Source organism: Corvus cornix, chromosome 1 (assembly GCF_000738735.6).
Source record: "Corvus cornix cornix isolate S_Up_H32 chromosome 1, ASM73873v5, whole genome shotgun sequence".
Classification (NCBI taxonomy): domain Eukaryota; kingdom Metazoa; phylum Chordata; class Aves; order Passeriformes; family Corvidae; genus Corvus; species Corvus cornix.
Window position 1 is genome coordinate 107,580,088 of NC_046332.1, and position 24,699 is coordinate 107,604,786.

Sequence of the window (24,699 nt, forward strand, 5' to 3'; positions counted from 1 at the left end):
ATTATTATCCCACCATAAGCTCAATTTAATTTGGTGGGAATTAGTTATACCATGTATATATTGAGGAGGTTACAGAATTCATAATAAAAAAAAATACAGGTTATCATTAAATGAAGTATTTATTTGGCAACATCTCTGTTGACAATATATTACCTGAATAAATCCTCCTTACTTTTCAACAGTTTAAAAAAAAAGGAAGAGCCAAATAAGACTAGAATAAAATAATAGTCTTTTTTTTGGAGTCACTTTAATATTTCACCCAACACCAGGGATACAATTATAAAGGTGCTTCAGTACTGCTCGAGATGACTTTCCTAGCACTGCTTTGAGACCTGTTTTCTTCCAAAGGAATAAAGGAACAGATAGAGAAAGGATTATCTTTTAATTACATGAATTTCACTCTTGCAAAGTCTAGTTTTATAATGAATAATTCTGAGATGAATCCTTCCATCACCTCTGCAAGCCTTAAGACTTGAGCTCCGGCACAACCAACTCTGCAGCTCTGCTGCACAAATGAGACAAAAAATTGTAAGGGGTGCAAGTCATTGCATACTTGCAGCAATACTAATGGCAACTGCACTATGACCTCAGCATGGATGGCAAAGCCAGACCACAGCATGACAGACACAATTCCTTCCTCTCCCACAGCTATTCAGCTTCCATTTCCCTGTCATTAAAACATTAAGTGTCCTCAGCAACATTATAGGGCACTTAATAGGTTGTGCATTACCATGCACACACAGTGCAGGAGAATCTAAACTATGAATAGATGTTTTCCTTTAAAAATTTGATAACCTTCGATGAAATATCATTTTGAAAAGTATCTGTACTGAGTAATTTTCTTAAAAGATTTTCTGAATACTTTTTCTTAACACCCACATGAAACATCTAGAAATCTAAACTGTGACATTCATTGTGATGGCCCTAAAATATGATCCAATTACACACAGTCATGCACAGACCCCGCTGTTGGTACTGTCTGTTTTCTCTTTAGAGTTCTGCAGCTTGCATTAGTAGAGAATAAAATGATAACAACTGATGAAGAAGTGCTATGGTATTGGGTCAAACCCTAAAGGCTGGGTTTTCAGTGGTATTTTTAAGTGCATGAATGAGTGATACCAGTTAATTCAACAAGAAAGTTACTCTTGAGAACTACTTTTATCAGTAGTTCTTTTCTGGATCCTAGTCTCATTAGTGAACTGATTCATTTGTCAGGTAAAACTAAGGCTGCAAGTGGAATTTTTTCAAGTATTTCCTCTCTTAAAATACGCAAAAGCCGCACACCTTTAATATTTACTTAAATTTATTTATTAAAATCTATTTATTTAACGGTAGCAACTATATTTAAACACAGTGTACATAATAAGACTGACCACTATGCGGGAATCATTTTAAAAAGTTAATATATTTGAAAATAGTGTAATGCAAGTGTCCTGTAGACATGCATTTTTGTGTACAACGGTGTGCTCAACCAGTGGTCTCCAAAGGGGTTCTTGTGCCTCAGGGAGTGCTCAAGAGAATCCATTAGGATGCAGTAAAGAAATACTTTTTGTACAGTTAATAGATTCAATTGAAAGTTTCAAAATAGTGTTTATTTAATCTTTATCAAAATAGTGTTTATTTAATCTTTATCACATCCTTTCTAATGTTCTACTTTTGGTATGTCTTATAATGTCAAAAATATATTAGTACAGTGGTACATGTACATAATTTATAAATAGACATACATCTATTGGAGGTGAGTGCTCAAAATTATTTTCACTGGGAGGGGTGTGAATAAAAATGTTTGGCAACCACTGTGTTAAACTACCTAAAACTACAGAGAGCAAATAACTTAAAAGTACAAGGTGAAACAAGTTAACACACTTTGCATCTGCAATATCTAAAATAATGTCTCTGTATGCTATTTAAATGTTTATTCAAGAAATAAACAGGAGGAATAAAACAGGAATACAAACATAAGGTAATTACATCAACTTACATCTATATTTATCTTCCAGGTGTGCTTTACAAAGGGATACAACACCAGTTTTGAAAGATAAGACACGGATCCTTCCTGTTCGACCCCTAATGGAAAAGAAACATTGGTTGATAATACAATCCATTCATGTCATAATTTGTTTACGATAACCAAGTTCACTGCAGTACTGTAGTCTTTATAAATTAAATCTCACAGAGAACACTCAAGCTGGATGGTTATTAGTTAAGCTAGAAATGAAAAAAAATCACATTACTGTGGCTTCACAGGCGCAGCTGAACTGGACTGTGCTGTTGTATCAATTCTACCAGAAGCAGTCTCAACTGGAAATAATTACCCATCTCCTTTTTTTATGAAAAAAGTGAGTAAAGGGTCTTTACACTATGCTTATTTTAACAGGCTTCTCTATGAACTGCTGCTGAGTGATTCTCAGAGATGAGGTCCCTGACAGAACAACACACCAGCCCTTTTGCCAATGACAATATAGCTTTAGTTTCACCAGAAATCTGATGTAGCACTCGTTTTTAGAAAGTCTTTCTTACTGTCTGTCAGCCCTGCCCTGACTTGTCTGAAAAGGCAACAGCAAGCCAAGCATGAAAAAGCAGCCTCTGCCAGCAGTGTGCAGCGACAGAGACACTTGTAATATGCTCAGGTGAATGATAAAAGCTTGCCTAGAAATCATGGCAAGGCAGGCAGGCTGTACAGTTATGCCATTAACACCTTGGTGTGGTTTCTGCGCTCCTCCTCGCAGCACTCAAACCTCTCCTGTGCAGTGCCAAGGAGCTGGGACACTCCAATCAGCCCCTGCTGCCTGTCAGCCTCCCCCTCACGCTCACTCCTGCCTTGTAACGTGCCCACGCTACTACTTCTGCTTTTTAATATGACAGCAAGAACAACATCCTCCTCTGAGCTGCAGGCAACGCAGTGACAAACCTTCACATCTTCTCTCAGTCATCTGCTTTAACTCAATTTACTTCCAGTTGCTAGCTTCCCCTCCAGACTTTTGTTTCTGATAGCATTTCAAATATGTAACATCTATTGCAAACGAAGACTTACACAAAACAGGAAGCTAATGCCTAAACCAAACATTTTTGAAGCAGAGCCTTTTTAACAGCTTTGAAGCATCACCAGTAAGACCCCCACTGGGAATAAGATAAATCATGTAGAGGCAGGCCATGGTCATGCATAAGGCTGCACCCTAGGTAAAGATGCATGTGGTATTTTAAATCCTATGAAGGCGCTGAGGAGCCAGCAGTGCTCATTTACCCACACATCTCCCCTGCAAACCGTATAAAAAGTACAGACAGAAACCAGTGGACAGAGCCAAATTTAGAATTTGCAACTTTTTATTAAAGAATCTTGTGTTTTTCATCACGAATAAGCATTTGTAGTTTACCTATGCTTTCCATACTCTGGTCCTCTTACTCCTCTCCCTCAAATCTTTTCCAAATTAATTATCATCTGTGCCCTGAGAAACTCCTCCTGATGAATACCAGGCTCATGAAAATTATACAAGAGAAGAATATAGAACGATGATTGCTCTGCAAGGCAATTAAATTGAAACTTGTACGAATCATGAGTTGTTCAGTTCACTCTCCTCTCCTCCCAAGTCAAACCAATAATTTAGCATGCTACTGCAAATGAGCATGAGTGACTGATCAATTAAAACAAATCCGAAACGTGCGGGATTTGCAGAGCTGTACCCATAATTAGATCAGTCATTGACTGTGAATTTGATTAATATCTTTACAAACGACAGTTTTCAATTATAAGAAAAGTAAAGATTCAGTACATTTAATTAAATGTCTCCGGCAGCGCTGTGCACTTTGGTTGATCTCTGCCTATTAAGCTTACAATGAAAACTAAACACACGTAACCCCAAGGTCACCTCTCTTACCAGTGTAATTCAAACTTGAATTTTGGGAAAATAGCTACAAGCTTTCCTCACACATAAAACACCTCTGTGTTTCATTGTGCTCTGCAATACGCAGTTCCCTAGCATACCTAGGGAATTGTCTAGAAGCAGATAATTATAATTTCTAATGTTGTACTTGCAGCACAGTGCAATATAAAGAAAACTAGACTGGACATGACAAATCTAAACTGGACAGTTCAGCTCAGGACCAGCCTGTGGAATGACCTTTAGTTCCCTCTCTGCCTCTAATGTGACTGATACAGATTAATATCCATTAATATCCAGCATATCTCTTTTGTTTTCACTAACTGGGAGTCTTTGTCTGTATGTTATTTATGGTTAATGGTAACTAAGAACTCTGCTCTGTGAAAGCCAAAGCAGACTAAAGAAATAAAACCTGGCTCTTGAATGAATACAGCACCATTCCTAGTACTGGTATGCTACAAGAAATATAATGTGATCTGGGTAGTCCACTTCACAGGATACTGCAGCTGCTGCAAAGGATGTCACAAACAACCGACTTATTGGAGGTGATCCTGCAGAAAGACAGGATCTGAACAAATCTCTACTTTTCTTTGCAGGTAATCACTGAAGCTTCACTGCTGTAATAAAGGGTGGATGGAAGAACAATGTTATGGCCCTTCAGTATGGTTCAAAGTGTCAATGGAAATACAGTAGTTGTCCCATGACCTCCCAATTCTATAGGCAAATGTTTATTCTGCCACAGTAATGAGCACGTCTGGTTGAGAGTGGCTGATAAAAACCTTAAAAACACAAAATACTTCCAACTGACTTTTTTAAAATAAAATTCAACAAATACAAATATAATGGCTTATTCTTAAATGAGCTTACAAACATATGTTGGAATTTGCCTAGGCATTATGAGCAGCATCATTAACCCACTTAAAAGGAATACTCATAAATTTTCTTCAGGTATATTTAGTCTGTTGTATTTATACTTATGGTACACTTTTTAAAATTAAATTTTGAATTAAGTATTTCTCAAATCTTCTTACAGCTAAGGGTTGTAAGCACATTAGACAAGATAATGAACCTCTTCCATCTTTGAAAAAGAATGACAGATTGAAAGCTACAGAAAACTGACATATTTGAAAACGTTTAACATCCAGAGGTACAGACAGGCAAGAGTTTATATGGTGTTCATTCTGTTGCTTCTTGATAATTCTCTTGAACTTCTTTATCAAAATAAATTAAAAGACCAATTAAAGCCATGACTTACTGTGGACAGACACACAGTCACAGAACTGGTCTGAATGCAAAAATCTGCTTAAAAAGTTCTGTTTTCCAGCTCTCCCATTGCTTAGCTTAATAAATCTAGGATTGTAAGCCTAACCAAGGGCTGTACAGATTCAGCTAAATGCAGCCATTAAACCATTAGGTTTATTAAACTTTCACTTCAACTACTCTTTTTTTCAGCTCCAAGCCACCCATGCTGTAATGAGGCAGACAGCTTGTTACACCTTCCCCCTCCCCTTCTGCTACTGGGAAAGCTCCTGGAGCTTTCCCATGTCCTGAGTCCCCCATACATACGTGTCGTAGACATTCAGAAGCCAGTTGAGGCACATGTCCACGCAAAGGGGAACGTTGACCAGGTTATTGTGCTCTTGCTCCAGTCGATCATAAATGGTGGTCAGGCAGTTAATGATCTGCAGAATATCCATTGGCTGGTCGTTTTGTTTGAGGTTGTGCTGGTCCAAGGCATCACATGCAGCAGACAGACTCAGGAGATCCACTGTTGGAAGAAAAAAATACACCACCATAGAGACTGAAGAGAAACGTAAAATGTCTTCTCAAAGTCACGTGCAAGACTGGTTTCAGGACTCCTACAGATGCACTGTTATTCAACTGTGGCCTTAGAAACCAGTGTGTATCTGTTCCATTCTTAGCTGTAAAGTACTTATTATGCTCTTTGGTCCTATGGAAATATTACACATAAATTACTATGCAAGTAAAAATTACGTATTTCACACTTTATGTTCCTACAGATACGCTAATATTTGATTACTGCATTCACCAGATGTGCTGTCACCACAGCACAGGTCATCAGCTTTCCTGAGATGTGTTGCCCCATTTCCTAGAGAAGTCAAGCAATCTTAACTGAACCAAACTCCACAAGGAATATGCAAACAAATCAGAACTGAACTGTGATTAACCTCTCTGTTACTTTTTCGCTAGTGAGGACAGGGAAGAGAAGGTTCTGGAAACACTAAATGGCCTATTTCAACATTTATTAATTAAATGTAGCAATTTTTATCTCTGAAGAGCATGTATATTTATAAATACCTCTATGGCATTATAGAGTAAGACATGTTTAAACTTATCAGTCAACATGCAACAGAGCTTTTTGTCACAGACACTTAAAACTTGATTTTGTTCTAATTTAAGTCAGTTGCATTTTGAAATTTGAATGTCCAGGGCAAAACTGAACTTCCCTTTCTCAGCTCAGCCTCTGCAAACTAGTATCACCAAGCAGCATCACACTTAGGGGGACATGAAATTATGGGATGTTGGTTTATGAAGTAAGGCAGGAATAAGAACAAAAGGAATCAGAAAAATGAGATGCTTGATGACGACCTTCCAGCTGCCACAGGAAAACCCTTTGTATCTCCTTGCAGTGAATTTCCAGGGTGTGAGCAATGGGGATGTTAAAGTGCAGATGCTGTTAATCCTGCTCATGCCAGGAGCAGTCACAAAGTGCAGCACAATGCAGTATGACCCAAGGGAGTAGCATCTGGTCCAAAATGAACTGCCCAAAATCATCCAGGAAATTCTTCACAAAACTGGAAAATGAACTGACTCAACTGCAAGACCAGTTTTTCTCTCACTGGAATAAAAAATGTGCTTTCTTGAGTTCTGGTAAGCAACATCTCTTCATAACGTCAAAAAACCTCCACGATGTGCAGAGGCTAAATGCAGAACACCATACAAGAATTTTTTTAGAACTTGATCCTGTTTAAGGGCCCATTTGGCAAATTCACACTTGAGTATCCTATTTCATCCAGGATGAAACTTCCCCTTTGATGTCCTAGTGGGAGATGAGAAATACTTTAATGGCCCACAGGGCGGCTTCACAATGCTGCTTGGACAGTACACTGGGATTTAAATAATTGCTAGAAGAATTCCAAGAGGATACATTTCATTGGAAATCAATAGCGACTTCTGCTACTAAATCCCTTACGCACTTCTGAAAATTTAATCCTCTGGGCCTAACATACCTAGTTCTAGAGTGATTAAGGAAACCTTGGAACGCTCTCCCTATTGTTACACCAAGAAATTTAACTTTGACTCTATGATTTTGTGCAGGGTTTTACTGGAGTTTTAGTTTTTTTCACATTAGCATACAGACATTTATTAAAATAAAATATTTTGGAATATTATATTTAACCTACTAGCATAAAAAATATAGCTATTTTAATGTCAGTTATATACTGCAAAAGCATCGGACCCATTCCTGAGTGTCTCAGAAAGATGCTTTTCTTCTAAGAATTCATTAGTCAAACTGAAAATAGAGCACAGCCCTCCCAACACCTGTAACTCCGAGCTTTAAGCTGAACTCTCAGTTCCTTTGAGACTACGAATCAACGGTAATTAAATGAACCCCTCAGGCATCTGAGTGGCAGCATAATTATATATGCAGCTACTGCTAAACATGGGTCATTCCACGTTGTGAAAGCTCTTCCCGTTAATAAGCAGCATATTCTGAAAAGCCTTTCAGCCAACTCTTCATCAACCTCCTGTCCTATCCCCAAGTCTGTAACACATGATCATCTCCTGACAACCAAAAACCGCTTGCTAACGTGTTCTGCTTTAGGGAACCTCTTTTTGTGGGTAAAAGTAAGGCTCTGGCCTTCATCACATTAAGATCCTCCTTCATCTTTCCCACCAAGACTTAAGAAATGTGTGTGTGGGGTCCTCTCCCAGAACATGGAACTGTGCATTTCTTTCCCAAAAGCAGATACAGAGGCCCCCACGAATGACCAACTTTCACAAGACAAGCTCCACAGTCAGATAGGTATTGAAGAGCTGAGTATTTGGCACCATGCAGTGATTTGAAAAGCTTTAATTAAAATAAACCACACCATTTTATGCTTTGCACTTCTTTTGGATTCTCTGCCACTCTTTTACACTTTTCTATTTAAAATTCCAAAACTGACTCCAAAATCTGTGTGAGCAGTGGCTTCTAGATTATTTTGAAGCCTAAGTCATTTATATAAATATTTCTTTGGCCTCTAAGGCAATAGAGAAAAGGTTAGGATGTTTTTAACTAGACACTGCCAGATTGCAGGAAAAGTATAAAAGACAACATGGAATAAGTAACCAGTTGAAGGACAAAAGTGACAATTAACAGGCAGGAGAAAGTACACTCTAGAGGTCACAAACTGAACTTAGGAAAAACTCAACATATGGCTGGTAATAAAAAGTATAAACGGTCCTCCCAGAATGCAAGATCATCTCCTCTGTAACCTGCTGCTGTTGGCTGACACATTAAAATGTATTTAATCTAGTCTACGTAAAATTAAAGGAAAAAAGACCCCTAAGAGAAGTTCTTGAATATTTTCTTTTGCCACATTTCCAAGAAAAGTTTGTGAATACATCTCATTTTATTGACATCACAATGTTCTGATGTGGTTTGCACTTGAAGATCAGATCTTTAAAAGTAGCAAAACAAGAAAGTCATCATGCTTTGATGTGATTATCAAAGGAAACTGTACATTTAAAAAAACGTGGTGCAGTAGTTACACGTGGCATGCTCACAATAATTTTGAAGGCTGAAATGCTAGAGCCACACACTAGATAACACAATACATAAGCACTTATTTGTTAAGGATTGCTATTTTCCATGTCCTTCTTTAGGTTTAATATCCTAGTGTCTTAATATTCATTGGGCTGATTCATGAACCGAAAAGAACTGAAGTTTAAGTACAGCTCCCTTTTAAGGTGTTTCTATTCTTGCCACTGAGAAATAGGCTGTACCTTTACTTCTGCAGGCCTTCTATTACACACACATTTTTAGAGTACCCTCAGTAGAGAAAATTGCTGTTTTCTATGAAGTTTGCAGAAAAGAAGATATATAAAGATATATGTATAGACATATACATCTATCTATCTATCTATCTATATCTATATATCTAAAAACTCCTGCAATTTAAAAAAAAAAATGAAAAGGAAGAGCTGAATGCAGCACCTACTGCAAGTGGGATTTTGGCTTTGTGTAGGAGCCCTGAAACCCAGCACTGTGCTCTAATTCTACTATTGCCAAAATGCGGAAAAAGAATTTTGTAACGAGTTGAGGTTTTTAAAAAAATCTAATTAAACTGAGTTCACGAGCGACACTGAAATGATAGAATACACAAATACAACGATGGTGTCTCCAGGCAAAAATATTTGTAAGAACAAAGCCTGCTAACCAAATTCCTTAAATACTTCTCCTTAGATACAAGTACGAAGAATGTGCTAGAGTAATCAGTGTAAGCGCCACTGCATGTCTCTGAGAGCATCAATTCTCTGGAAATTTACCTAAATGTAACCTCAAGAGATGAAATTACTTCAGCTTGCTCAGCTGGACAGGGGAGGGAAAATACACTGAAAAGCTCATGGGTCGAGATAAGGACAGGGAGATATCACTCATGAGTTACTGTCACAGGCAAAACAGACCCGACTTGGGAGAATCAACTGAATTTATTACCAGTCAAATCAGAGGAGGATAACTAGTAATAAATCTTAAAACATCCCCCAGCCCCTCCCTTCTTCTCAGGGTCATCTTCACTCCCAAATTCTCTACCTCCTCCCCTGCAGCAGCAGGGGAATGGGGGCTGTAGTCAGTTCATCACATGTTGTTTCTGCTGCTGCTTCCTCCGCAGTGGGAGGATTCCTCACATCTTCCCCTGCTCCACTGTGCAGTCCCCCACGGGAGACAGTCCTCTACAAACTGCTCCAATGCAAGTTCTTCCCACTGGCTACAGTTCTTCACAAACTGCTCCAGAGTGGGTCCCTCCCACAGGATGCTGTCCTTCAGGAACAGACAGTGCTGCCAGCAAACCTGCTCCAGCGTGGGCACCTCTCCAAGAGTTCACAATTCCTGCCATGAGCCTGCTCTGGTGTGGGCTTCACATGGGTCACATCCTCCTTCAGGCACCCACCTGCTCTGGCATGGGGTCCTCCACAGGCTGCAGGTGGATATTTGCTCCACTGTGGAGCTCTGTGGGCAGCAGGGGCACAGCTTCCTCACCATGGTCTTCTCCATATGCTGCAGAGGAATCTCAGCTCTGGCTCCCGGAGCATCTCCTCCCCCTCCTTCTGCACTGACCCTGGTATCAGCAGTGGTGTTTCTCTCACATATTTTCCCCTCCTCTTTCCCAGCTGCTGTTGTGCAGCAGATTTTCTCCCGCACCCTTCTCAACTGCATTATCCCACAGGCAGTACCACTGGCACTGATGGGCTTGGCCTTGGCCAGCAGCAGGTCTGTCTCGGAGCTGGCTGGCATTGGCTCTGTCAGACATGGGGTAAATGTCTAGCAGCTTCTTAGAGAAACCACCCATGGCGACACCCACTACCAAAACCTGGCCATGCAAACCCAACACAAAAGTCCAAGATGAGTCCAGAATTATTTAATGGTAGGAATCAGTTACTGAAAAACACCTGAAGGACCACCGAGTCATCAGTCACAGCCAGCAAAGGTTTGTGAGGGGAAAGTCCTGCTTAATATATTTAATTTCCTTTTATAACATAGTAACCCAGCTAGTTGACCAAGGGAAGCCAGTTCATGTGATTGTTTTGGATTTCAGTAAAGCTATCAATACTGTCTCTCACAGGATCTTTCTGGACAAAATGTCCAGCCCACAGCTGGATAAACACATCATGTGATGGGTGAGCAGCTGACTCACAGATGGGGCACAAAGGGTTACAGTGAATGGGGTGACATCAGACTGGTGACCTGTCACTAGGGGGGCTCCACAGGGCTCCATCCTCAGCTGTGTGCTTCTCAACATCTTCTTAAAGGACTTAACACAGGACTGCAAGTGATCCTGAGCAAATTTGCAGGTGATAAGAGACTTGGAGCTATTGACTCCCTTGAAGGCAGGGAGACGTCAACAAATTAGAGGCCTGGGCAGTCACCAACCATGTGAAATTCAACAAGGGAAAGTGCTGGATTCTGCACCTGGGATTGTGCAGCCCTGGATGTATGGACAGACTGGGGAATGAGAGGCTGGAAAGCAGTGCCAGGGAAAGGGACTTGTGGGTCCTGGTTGATGGAAAGTTGAACCTGAGCCAGCAGTGCCTTGGCAGCCAGGATGGACATCCCCACCCTGGGGCATCAGGCACAGCATCGCCAGCTGGGCAAGGGAGGGATTGTCCCGCTCTGCTCTGCACTGGGGTGGCCTCACCTCGAGTGCTGGGGCAGTTTGGGCACCACAATATAAAAAAGACATTAAGTTGTTAAAGAACATCCAAAGGAGGGCAGTAAGGATGGTGAAGGGCCTTGAGGAGAAGCTGTGTGAGGAGAGACTGAGGGCACTTGGTCTGTTCACCCTGGAGGAGACTGAGGGGTGACCTCACTGCAGTTACAACTTCCTCGTGAAGGGAAGAGGAGGGGCAGGCACTGATCTCTTCTCTCTGTGACCAGTGACAAGACCCAAGGGAATGGCCTGAAGCTGTGTCAGGGGAGGTTTAGGTTGAATATTAGAAGAAGGTTCTTCACCCTGAGAACAGCTGGGCACTGGAACAGGCTCCCCAAGGCAGCGGTCACAGCACCAAGCCTGACAGAGTTCAAGAAGTGTCTGGACAACCCTCTCAGGCACATGATGTGATTCTTGAGGTGTCCTGCCCAGGACCAGGAGTTGGACTTGAATGATACTTTTGAGTTCCTTCCAACTCAAAATATTCTATGATTCTAATACAGATAAAATGAGATGCAAGGTTTTGCACTTTTAGTCATAAAAACCTGTTACAAGTTACACTTATGCACTGCCAGCTAGTTAATTCCAAAAAGTCTGCTTCCTTCAGTGCTGCATTGATTATGAATACTTTTCACCGCAAATCACTCCAGTTTCTTTATATCACATTTCCACAGTGAGTGTGGCAAAAGTGCTGTACCATGGAGAGATGTTTATATTTCTAATCATCATAATTCCTTCTCTGTCACTGCATTCATGTTGAAATCTTTCATTATGTTACACGACTTTTCACTTATTGTTTATTTTTCCCTTTTTTTTCCTATTTTTAATACATTCAGAAATTAAGTCTGCACACTTTACTGGAATTCACCCATGCTTATAAGCCTAAAAGTAAACACACTCAAAAATACCGAGGTTTGACACAGCTCCAGAAAGCATGTGAGCACAAATCCAACTTGAGATAAATCAACAGTTGAGACATTTGCAACTGTGTCAGAAATTTAACCCTGTAATTAAATGCCAAATAGTGAATGTTAAAATATTTTAATAATCCTCCCAACTGGACTGCCTAATAAACTACTTGCTTTTGTAACTAGCTGGCCTATCAAGAAAACTCTGAGCGAATTATTTAGCTATCAAGCTACAATAAGCTGAAAAGGAAATGTAATTCCAGTGAAAAGTAGAATAACATACAGCAGTTGGGAGAATTAAAATGTTCGAACATGCACACCATTAATGTACAGCTGATGAGAGACTTCTCAACACAACTGAAAACTGGGGAAAAACTGAAGCTAAATGTTTATTGTGATGATCTCATTTAAAAGGCAATAACCCCTCAGGGTTCAAGATTCAACAAACCATTAGCAACTCCAGCTCTAAAGTGATTATTTCACCCAAGCTCTCACTGCTCCTACCACACCACAGCTGTGTTCCTTTTGGCTGTAAAGCTGCGGCTGACACAGGACATGGCACAGTGCCATGGCACAGGATAGGGCACAGTGAAAATACCTGGCTAAAGAGTGTAAAGATAAGAAACATGTACGGTATATGTACAGTTTTATTATTGAACTGCTGCTCTGCTTTACAAGGGACAGATCTGCAGACCACCCAGCACTGTGGTTTTGTAATGATCACGCAAACATGTGGCAGCAGAAGGCTCTTCAGGTGAGAGGTTTTCATGTACCAGGCTGAGCTGGGGGTATGTGTGGGAGTGTTTTTCTGCTTCTGAAAGCTGTGAATAAACTTGTGTGTTGGTCACGGAGCCTTCCCGGCAGCGGGCGAGGCACAGGCAGGTACTTACGGCAGAGAGCTTTCTGCAGCCTGCGGAGTTTCATGGCAGTCCTGTACGCCGAGAATCTGACGTTGTTCAAATCAGCTGCAGGGAGGCAATATTAGAACAAAAGATCAGCTTTACACATTAGAAATAACCAGACTCACAAAGACATTGTTATGTTGAACTACAAGATTATACCTGTTGGTTAAAAGAGCAGAGGGGGAAAAAAATTTGTTGGAAATTTCACTGAGCTAAAACTGTCAAATCTTGACAATCAACCATCCAAAAAAACCCCACTAAGTCCTAAAGTGTTACTTCCTTTTGTTCAAAGGCACTGAACTAAAGAGCACTTGAAAGGACAACACCAGTGACTGCAGCAGTGTGTCTGAAAATACTGCAGAGCTTTTCACACTGAAGGTACTGTGAGAGAGGTAAGACCCTGAAACTCTTCCTTGCTTGCCTTATGCACCAGCCAGGCTGTATGCAGGCAGCCCTGAGGTAAGAGCTCTGCCCAGGAAAAAACAGGTGACTCTCAGCTACTGCTAAAACAAAAAACTTATTTAAAAAATCCAGTTAAACTTCTGTGCTTTCCATCTAAGCAGGCCCCAGCCATGCCCAGAGATGCAGAGCCTTTCTGGAGAGAAGCCAGCTCACCCAGCCAGGTGAGTTCCCAGGTCCCCACCTGCACAATGGCAGGGAGCCAGTGGCTCTGGCAATGTGATGGGGTATGGCACCCTGTTGGAAACACATTGTCTGGCTCAACTTTTGCTAGAGCTGTCCTCCTATGTTTAACAAAATAAGGACATCAGCACAAGTCCCCACTGAATAGTTTAACCGTGGCTTGCAAAAATGCCTGGGACACTGTGGGGACAAAGACACACCAGACCGGAGCACAGAAGCTGGCTCCCAAGGGGCACTGCCAGCAGCTGCACTGGGAACTGAGGAGTGTGGCAGGGGACACACCCATATGCTACAGGGCAGCCACCCCACCAATGAAAAAACAGATGCATGCTCTTGGCCCTGTCACCTACACAGCTAATTCCTGGGCACAGACACTCCCGTGCAGCCTAAGGATCATTCCCAAGAGATTGCTTGGCACATTGCAACTTAAAGGTTCTCCAGAACAGAAATACACTGCTTGTGCCAGCCAGTTTCAGCACCTGACAACACTGCGGAATGCATTTAATTTACTGATGAAACCCATGGAGCCTAAGGAATTACTGATGGGAAAGTGTTTAGAAAATGTAAACTACGATCTAAATATAAAAACATTAGGGGAAAAACTGTAGTGGCTCAAAATAAAGGTCTCTTTAGCTCAATAAGCTTCCTCCAAGCCTGACAGACTGTTAGAGAAAGAATATGATGAAAAACAGGGAAAGACAAAACATTTCCTTGCTGGCATATGAGCTAAGGTGCTGTAAAGCTCTTTGAAATGTGGTAACTTGGGTGTAACTATCCCAACATCATTTATAATGCTGTACAGGTATAGGTAGCAGAGGGAATATAGTCTCAATTACATTAATTTTAATTAAGCTGTTCTGAATGAATAATATGAGGTATGATAATTCAGTAGTTTTGTATACCTTAACCAAAGCTGTGGAATGTTTCTGAAACATGTCTTAGAGCAAGAAAGAAAGTTTCAGATTTGTATATAATTTCTTTTTCTTTGCATAAGATGCAACTGCCCATTTTCAACGGGCACTTCTGTGTATTGCTCCTGCCAGCTCTGTCTCTCACAATCATCCCGACAGGTCCTTTATTATGTGGTGTAGAATACAGTGAGAAGTTTAAATAAAGCGACTTAATTTGTCTTAAATGGAAATTAATAAAGCCGTCTCTCACAAACACACCATGAATTCAATTACATTTTGTACCCTTGTTGCAAATCTGTATTTGAATTCTGTAATAGAATATTATGGCTAGCATTTGACAAAATGAAGAAGCCTTTCTTGAATTCTTCCTGAGTGTTCTGAAAAAAGCTTATCTATTTATTATTTACATTTTCAGAAATGTGAGTAAATATATATGCATATTTCAGGCCTCAATCAAGGCAGAAAATACAATCTGTGAAGACATTTAATCCTGGAAGTGCTACAGTTTACATCTATTTTCCAGTACATGTAATACATACTGAATTTATCATCAACCTTAACGACATTGCTGCCAAGAAGCATCTGCTCTAAATGATGAAGCAGCAATGTCAGGTGCTCATTTTGGAGCCCTCATCTCAGGTTTTGGGAAGGTAGTAGCACTGCTGCTCATTTGGCTCTGCAAGCCAAGGCAAAGCCATTGCACATCTCCACTGCCACCTTCACTGCTGCCACCAGGAGTAGCCCGCACCCAGTAATTGTCCCTGTGCCAACTGCTCACTTCTGTCTTCCTTATGCCACCACCTTCATGCTCCTGATGGGAAGCTGTCCTACCAGATGGTGACTGTCACTTAAAGTCACTGGATCTTAAAGATTTCACTTTTCTCCTCCCTATGCCTATGAAATTGCCAGTGGTGTCTTTCCTCCCCTGGGGCTACTGCTGGAACAAACGTATTGATCTGTGTAGCAACGAAAAGGGGCCCAGCTGCCTCCTAACTGGGTTCAAAACATTTCCCTTGCTGGATGAGACCCCGTTTAAATGAACCACAGAACACAAGACTGCCAGGGAATGAGTCTCAGCCCCTGGGCTTGGGAGCACTGGACATAAAGACACCTCTCACAGTGAGTGGAGGGACCTTGAGTGAGGAGCACAGAAGCACTGCCTGGTCACAAGCCAGCTGCTCCTGCTGGGAACAGGCAGAGGAGGGAGGAAGGAGGCTCAAGCAGCAGCAACTTTCCAAAAGCCTATGGAAACACCAGTAGTTCCTACCTCTCTGTGTTGTGAAATTGTTTTTGGTTTTTTCCTTCCTGTGTCCTAAGGGATAAAAAGTTGTTGCTTTCTCCACCCCCACACAGCCCACTAAAAGAGTCAGGACCTATTAAGCCTTGATTCCAAAGCTTTTATCATTTTGGAGCAGGTTGAGGAGCTCAGTGCACACCAGTTTTCATTCAGCCCTTTCCTCCCACTCCTAGAAAGGATGCACCACCTCATCCTTCAAACGGGGTGGTCAGGGGCCCTTGCTGTATTGTGAAACTTTTGCAAGTTGTTAACAATACTCCCTCTTCTTGCTCAGAAGGCAACTTTCAAGCTTTGAACAAAAAAACATAAATGCCCGAGAGCACAGTCTGTTTATGGTCTGAAACAACGATGCAGTGGAAGAGGTCACCTGGCCCCTGGAAAGGAACAGACAGAAGAAAGGATCACGAGGGAGTACTTGGTGACATATTTACGTCCCAGAGCAAAGAGAAATCGTGATTTTTTCCATCACTCAGCCATGAATGACCTCTCTGTTCAAGTGAATGTATATCCTTCTCTATATAATAACATGATAACTGTGAACAAGAACTAGTGCTTTTATTACAAATGCAGCTTCAATGAAGGGTACTTCAGACTGCTGATAGGAGTAACTCAAATCAGAAATACTGTGGCAAGATTAATAAGATAATTAAATTCTAACATTTTCTGCATAATTCTGCATGTTGAGAGAAATCTCAAAACATAAGGGCTATGTTCTATTTCTACAGTATTCTAGAAACACCTGCAATTACACACAGCAGATCCTTTTGCTAGTGGATAATCAGGCAAAAAACCCACTCATTTGAGAAGTCGTCAGTGATTCAAACCACCTGCTGGAATGTCCCACTGACTACTGACACAGTAACAATAAATAAAATCTTGTCATTTGGGTTTTTTTTTTAAATCCTCCCTTGCTAAATTTCAGATTTTACATTGGGACATGCGTAGGATTTTAAGAGGAAAAACATACTCTCATATTCTTGAGTACTTACTGCATAAAATAGCTTGTAAAATAACTACAAGCAATAAAAAAATTAAAATCAGTTTTTTTAAAATAACCTATTTAAGAAGAGGTTTAGATTTCAGCATAAGGGTGTACTTGTTTTTATTCTTAAGGAGTCACATCTATAACCCAGACAACAGGTTTTAAGTAAGGTGTTACAATTGAACTGCTTTTCATGGTGGGTCTTAAACAGACTGACACCCCCCCCCCGCAGCTGCTGGATCTGCTGAGCGTGCCGAGTGACTGGGAGGTTCCATTTGATATCGTCCTATCCTGTATGACAGGCTCATCTCACTGAGTGTTTAAAAGCACTGGGATGGGCCAGGCTACCTCCCACCAAAGGTTGTTCATATCATTTATCTCTATCCAAGTGTAATCTGAAGGCATCTCATAAAGTCCTTTCTACCCAGAAACTACCTTTTTTCCTTACTTTAAAAAGGGGGTGTCTTGTTTACATTATTGTGAATACTATTATAATTGCTTTTTTAATTAGTGAGGGCAAAACACACACATTTCACTTGGTCCTATGGACAGCAATTATTTCAATGTCTGGACATCATCTAACTGAAATGAGCAGCTTGCATGCTTCAGGTGATATGAGTAAAATTTAGCAAATTAACAACTTCATTCTTTTAAAGAAATTAGATGTCATCAGGTCAAATGCTCACCTTCATTTGATAAGATTTACAGAGTTCTGAGAGGTTTTTGACCCTCAGGTGCAAGGACAGAAAATGTGAACCTAGAGTGATATACCTCAAAACCTGAAAGCCTGACTCAGCCACATGTGTGACATTGCTCATAGAGTGCTCATAAATACACTGCCTGGGGATAACCTGTTTTGGGAATTACAATGCCTACCTAACAGCTGTTAAAAACTGTTTACTGGACAGTCCTGACTAGACCATAATTCCTCTATAGCCACTAAGCTTTCCATGTTTCATCAGACATTAGCGGCACTCTTGCCTTTTCAAGAAGCTTCAGCTCATGTTGTTTCAATACAGCTGAGATTCCCTGTCCGACTGGTAGGAATGCTGGGCTCCTCTTGCTGCCCAAAACCTGTAAATAAATCTTCTAATGTGCCCTACAGTGACATATATTGCCTCTTCCGGAATTGTAATTTTAAAATGCAAATGAGACAAATGCACAAAGGAAAGAAATTAACCAAGTAACACTGTTTAATATGAGCTGAGTCTCAGCCATTGACTTTTATTATAACAATAATTAATGCTATCATCTACACTGCTTTGGTAATAAATAACAGTAAACTGTTATTATATGTACAGCTTAACCACTCTCCATGAAACGACCCAGCATGTTGTATTAGGCCTGTCCAACTGAGTGAAAAAGCCAACAGTGTCTCTGCAAATTACCAAGTGGGAGGTACCCAGGGCACCACAATGCTACTGATTGCATCTAGACCCAGTGGCTGAACACCAGAGCATGTGCCAGCATCCCTGTAATCAGACCAACTGACATGACCTTTGGAAGTTTCAGCATGCAATGTCTTTTCTTCAGCCTGCAAACCTAAAGATTCAGGAAATTATATGATGTACACCTGGTACATCCCATTACAGAACTGGGATACGAGTGGAGTTTGCAGTCAGAAAGTTCAGAAACCTTTTACGTACTCTGGGTGAGAAGCAGTCCAGTTATTTCCTAAAAGAAATAACAAACAACCTAAGAAAATAATAATAAAAGGTGTCCATTTGCAAACCAAGAGTGCAATTACCTTAAGCAAAATGTTCCCATACTGGTCATCTATTCTGTAACAGAACAGCCCTTCATTCTCTCTAGAACAGCCTCCTTCATGCTAATATACCTGTGCTTTCATTTACAAGGGATGCCAGGTTAACTGCTCCCTGTAAGTTCTACCTCTCTGCCACAGCTACGTTTACTGTCTGTCAGGTGTGTGCTGCACAGGATGCAATCACACAGTTAGAAAGATGACCTCCTCTAGACTGACTACTGTCCAAGGCTGACTGAACCCAAGCAATCCTATTTTCTGAAACAGGCTTGAAAAGGACATTAGTGAATAAGCAACCTTTAAAGAGAGGCTATATGGATCATCTCACTGGATTGCAGTAGAAATCAAACTACTGATGCATGCCATAGGCGTGGGTCTTACTGGTATGAACATGGAAAACAATTAGCTGAATATGAATAAAACTTCATAATAAATAGACGGTTTAGTAGTTGCTAATACAAACTGTAATGGCAGCCAGGGGCAGTTTAGTCTCTTCAAGCAGCATTTCAGAGGGACAAATCAACATACACAAACCAAAGAGGATGAAGTTAGTCAGCCTTGGTCACTGGGAGTTAGAAGTACACATTGCTGCACAAGAGAAACCAGCCACAAGACCAACACAGCAGCTGCTGCTGAAAGCTCAGAGAAGGCTCAGAGGTGCCTTCCAGCATTCTCCCACCTTGTGTTAAGCAACTCTGACATTTCTTTCATGTAATCCATAGAGAACTGCCCCCCATCCCTCTAAATTAAATGGAGAGCTGTCACCAGTGCACTGCAGTCTGCAAGGATGAGGATGGTTTTCACCCTCTTGTCTTGCCTTGGAGAATTAGGAGAATTAGGATTGATAAACAACATGTCTGACTGCACCCTGCTACTGCAATTACTGTACATGGTGACACTAATGCACCTTGAGGACACTTGTACTGACATGACATGACATGGGAAGGCAGGAGGAGGGGGACACTAACAGTATGGCACAACAAGCCAAGTCCTCCTGGGCCATCATAGCAAAGGTTGGAGTCATTTTCAGCTTAAAGGCAAAATACTAGTATTCAGAGCTAAGCTGCCTGACATTAAATACTCACTCTCAGAAGATAATCTGAAAAAATTGAGCAAACTCAGACCACTTTATGATTCCTGCTCTTCCTGTCTCTCCCATCATGCAAAGGTCCTTGGTCTCCAAGACAGTGAAACAACACAAATTCTCTTTTCAGTGATGCCCTGGAGTCATCACGAAGGATGAAAAAAATTTGTAAGGGGGATGTAAAAGAGCAGTGTAAAAACAGCAGATGTGCTGCAGAGGAACTGCTTTTGGAAAGAAAAGCAGCTGGAGCAGTTTTGGTACTTTGAAGTCTTTCAGAAGGAAGTTAGAAGAAAATAGGAGTGGTTCATAATGGTGTAAATACAAACCAGGGGATGTCTGTCAGCCTCTGATCCTTTGAAGCTCACATATCATAGTTTTTACTACCGTTCCTATTTCAGCATTTATTTATTCTCTATGTTCTTAACTTACATGATTCCTTTTTTTATTTAATCTGTACCAACATCTACTACCTGTTGCCACTTCAACTAAACGTTAAATAACAATTATGTCATTCAATATAGACAGATTATGTAACTTTAAGTAGCCATAACTTTAAAAGAAGAGTAAAAATTGCTCAACTTGAGTAAATTTTTGATTAAAACTGATAAAATGCTACATTGTTTAAATAACAAAGAGGAGTGAGGAACAAGCATCTTAGTATCTTTAAAAGAAAATCTCTGTTAGAAAGAACCACCAGTTGGAAATTTTTTGATACACATATATAATTTCAAATCCAATATTTAACAAGTCTCTTAATAACCAGCTATGTTTCAGCAAATGAGCTCCAAGAGAATTTGAGGATACTTCCTTCATAGGCAGATTATTGTATAATTTCTTCCAGTAGCTTCTTCCTGCTGTCTCTGATGCAGTCCCAATTGAAGAGGTTACAGGACTTCCTTGACCAACAACCTGATCAGGCAAAAGCGTGCACAGCACATTGCTATCTTCTTTTATTAGGACCAAATAATGCTCCCAAGTAATTTAGCTTCATTTTTATTAATACCCAGATCTCTAAAGACAGAAAAATGAACCAATATATCTCACACTTGAAATTAATCTATTTTAGCAAAACGTAATGCAACAATCTGTAGGTGTGTGAATTGGATATGTGAAGATTAATATTACTCTTCTTTCTTAGAAAAGTGTCTCTTGCATCTCAGAGGCAGGTAAGAAATGTTACCTTGTGCCAGGATTCACCTACCTCATCCACTTAAATTAAGCTTTTGGAATTTGTAAGAATTTAAATTAGACATAAGCAACCTGCAGCAGATTATGATTGTCAGAGACTGAAATATTGTAATTTATGACTTAAACATTTTCTTGAAGGACTTTTAAAACTGTATTACAAAAGCTGCAGAGAAGACTACCACACCCCGAATGGACTGAGGCCTGACACTGCTCGCTGATGAATGTAAGATAAAGTAACAAACTCAGGACATTCACAAAGCACAAGCTTGACACCTCCAAGGTGGAGACCACAGCCCCAGGGCTATCAGCTGCCAGGCTTGCACAGACCCTTGAACCACAGGGTGGAGGGAGGAGAGGCTTTGGGTGTCTGGGAAAAGCCTGTGGTCAGAGATGCAGTGACTGCCCATCCTCCCCTGTGCAGAGGAGCCCAGCTGAGGGGTCCTCACCGGGGAGGGGAAGCTTATCCACAGCAGAAGGGGGTGACATGGCCCATCACAGGGGCCCCCCTCAAAGGGGTCCCCAGACCCTGCACCAGAGCACCAGAGATGGTGCAACAGACCCTCAGTGTTGCAAGGGACAGTGTCAAGCCGGCCCCTGCAAGGGAGACACGTGGGCGTTCCCACCTGGCCCACAGCGTGTATTAATCCACGGGATTCTGCTCTCTTTGGCGTGTGGCAGCGTGGCCACGGCAGCGATGGGGACCCTCACCACCAGCAGACCAGATGGAGGGGAGCAACGAGATGTCATTGGGACCCTTGGATGGGTGCTATGCTTCCACCTAACCCCCGTCACCTCTCCCTGGCCCCCAACCCCCCCCCCCCCCCCACTTCTTTTTTCCATTTCTTTCTTTCTTTTCTCTTCCCTTCTCTTTGCTTCGTTTACTATTAAATAGAATACATAAATTTTTTGGCAACAACATCTAACCTCGTTTGGTTTTAATCTCGTTTGTGGGAACATTTTGAACCTCCTAAGTTCTTTCTGGTTTATGCTCAGAGACTTAGCTTGCTTTGCTTTTCTGAGTTTAAACCAGATCATAACAATGATACACCAGCATACATAGAGAGCTACATCGCATAGCACAATTATTCCATGCTGGCTAAGTGTAGGAGTTGGAAAATGGAAATTAAAACTCTTGACAGCATTGATGTATTTGGTCTCACTTTTTTACATTTACCCGGTTGCCAAATTCATGCTTTCTACCAGATTTTTAAAAAGGCATACATACTAACCTCTTTACTAGCTTCTTTATATGAATTAGAAACGAAATTTGGATCCTAATGTGGGGTAAAATAATAGGATCTAATGAGTATGCAATACAGAATCTACTTTAATAACATCTTCTTGGATAATATATTACTGAACAGTATGAAAAGACTTCAAACATCCCATTATTACCATTTTGACCTGAGGCAAAGCAAAGCACTGAAAATACATCAAGGGTTCTGTTCAAGACTAAACGGGTTATACTTGTATTATGCAGTTTGTGTGAGAGTTCGGCAACGGTGATTACACCCAGTTCAAAAATAAAATAATTCTGTAGGTTATTCAGTAGCACTTTCATCAAAGCTTCACCCATGTGGCAGTAGACAAAGAGTCACCTTGTCTAGTCTCTTTTGTACACATATATCAACACCTCAGTTTACTCATAAAAATACGTATTATGCATACTTTGCAAAAATCAGTGTCGCTTTCACATTAATGAGTGTTTGGTCTCAACTCTAAAAGAAATAAAACCATCCAGATAGAGGACTGCTTTTTTGGACATTTCTTGCTCCTGAAAAGGAAAATAGCAGGAGAAAAAGAAAGTTCACAAGTAAGTAAGAAACAAAATCTGCCTGAACATGTTCCTTCTTTATGCAGTAAAAAATAAGGCTATCTTAAACTCCTGACATTTGGGTGATACTCACAGTGATAAACCTCAGTTAAACTAAATGCAAACTGACTTCGGCAGTCACACATCTTCTGACTGCTGACCTGAATCTATCAGGACACTTTTCTCCCTTATTACCTTTTCACTTCTTGGTATTTAAGAGTACTCTGGCTGAAAGAGGGAACTAGCAGAAGAAAAGCAGTTGCAACAGGACTTTAGGTCTGACCAACAACAGTATCAGCAATACCACGCAATCTGTGGATCAAAGGTGGCTGCGGAGTCAGAGTGCAGTTCAATTAACAAGCAACTGTTTGAAGACCTGTTTGAAGGGATGTCTGCATGTGCAATTACCGTTTGTTCTGAAACTTTTAAACCACTCACTTTTAGAGTAGAAATATGAAGGAGACAGGGCAATACGTTATAATTAAATGACAAGTCAATACCTGTCTGCTTTTGCATTTGGTCAGCCTGAACCTATACATTTTATATCCCTTTTTGGCATACAGAGCTGCATTCTGGTTAATTTTTAAACCAACTGCTGCCACACTGCTAATACTATAAAGAAAAAACCTTCACACTGTGTCATTTCATTTCATAATATTACTTTTCTAAAATATTTTTAGCATGCCTTGAACTGCAGAGCACCATAGAGATACCTAAATTCACTTGAAATAGATTACACTGGCATAATTAGACTGTTTTCAGCAGCTAAACTAGAGTCCAGCAGGTGATAATTTAAGCTATTTTTCACCATGGCAAATAAGCCTGCACAGAATGCTAGATTTGACAGTTCTAGCGCTCAAGCTGGTTTATGTACATGTGCTGCACAGACGTAACCTCCTTTATGAATGCAGCATATTTACTGATATTTCTTTCAGCAAAATAGCTTAATTTTTATTATACCCTCTATTATTTATTAACACAACCATTAAAATCAAAGAGTTAGCTATTAAATGGCCTGCCAAGCAGCCTGCACTAGAGCATAGATTAACCTATTTTATCTTATAGATGTGCTTCTGTTAATAAATTCCAAAGCCGCTAAAAAAATGAAAAAAAATAACCCTCCACCAGAGAGGCACATCTGAAGTCATAATAACCATGCAATTTGGGTATTCGAAATGACATCATGACAGCTGCTATGCCTTCTAAGTATTGAAAGTGCTTTAAAAATAAAGCAGTGGTAACACAGTTTGGCAAATTGCTTCAATTGGCTTCCCACCATCCAAAAGTCAACATTAACAGCAGCTTGGTTTGATTTTTTCATGTGCCTTTTGTAAAGTAGATTAGACAGTGGAAAGATTCAGGATTATTTTTTTCTAACTTCTGTTCCAGTCTTTCAGTAAAGACTTTGCAACAATACACGCAAATTACTTTATAAACCCAGCGTACATTCCAAACATACTAAATGAAATACAATTTTTTTCTACTGCATGTTTGAAATGTGTTCCTTATGTATTTGCCTTGCAGAAAATTTTAACCTTGGTAAAAGCTCTGCCTCTCTCTTTCACCTAATTTTGGTTTGCTTCCTCTGGAAATCGTTGCCTTAGTAAATCATTCAATTAAAAAAAAAAAAAAAAAAGAAAAAAGGCACCAAACATCTGGTAGAGATGTCTTACCTAACGACTGGTAAAGCTCAGTCATCTTGGGATGATCCCAGCAGGTTGTTTGCGTCTCATGGCTACAACACAAAACATCAAAGTTAGTAAAGTAGAATTTCTCTCTCCATCTCACAGCAATGATGCAGGCTGCACATCAGAGCACATAGCCAGATCTGTACCCACAGCCTGGGCTGCTCCGGGGGGGCTCAGCAGTGACAGGTGTGTCTTCTTCCAACAAGAGGCA

The 24,699-nt window shown here is 40.6% G+C and overlaps 1 protein-coding gene across 15 annotated transcripts in view; it reads right to left on the reverse strand.

Annotated features, from left to right (window-relative positions):
* Window positions 1-24,699, reverse strand: part of DMD (dystrophin) — a 1,178,400-nt gene that overhangs the window by 54,894 nt on the left and 1,098,807 nt on the right. For all 15 annotated transcript variants that reach the window (XM_010394528.4, XM_019282755.2, XM_039551991.1 and 12 more), the window contains 4 exons: window positions 24,474-24,535; window positions 13,110-13,184; window positions 5,445-5,646; window positions 1,982-2,067 (listed from right to left, as the gene is read on the reverse strand). In XM_010394528.4, coding sequence (XP_010392830.2) covers window positions 1,982-2,067; window positions 5,445-5,646; window positions 13,110-13,184; window positions 24,474-24,535 — 425 coding nt within the window. The remainder of the gene's footprint in view (window positions 1-1,981; window positions 2,068-5,444; window positions 5,647-13,109; window positions 13,185-24,473; window positions 24,536-24,699) is intronic.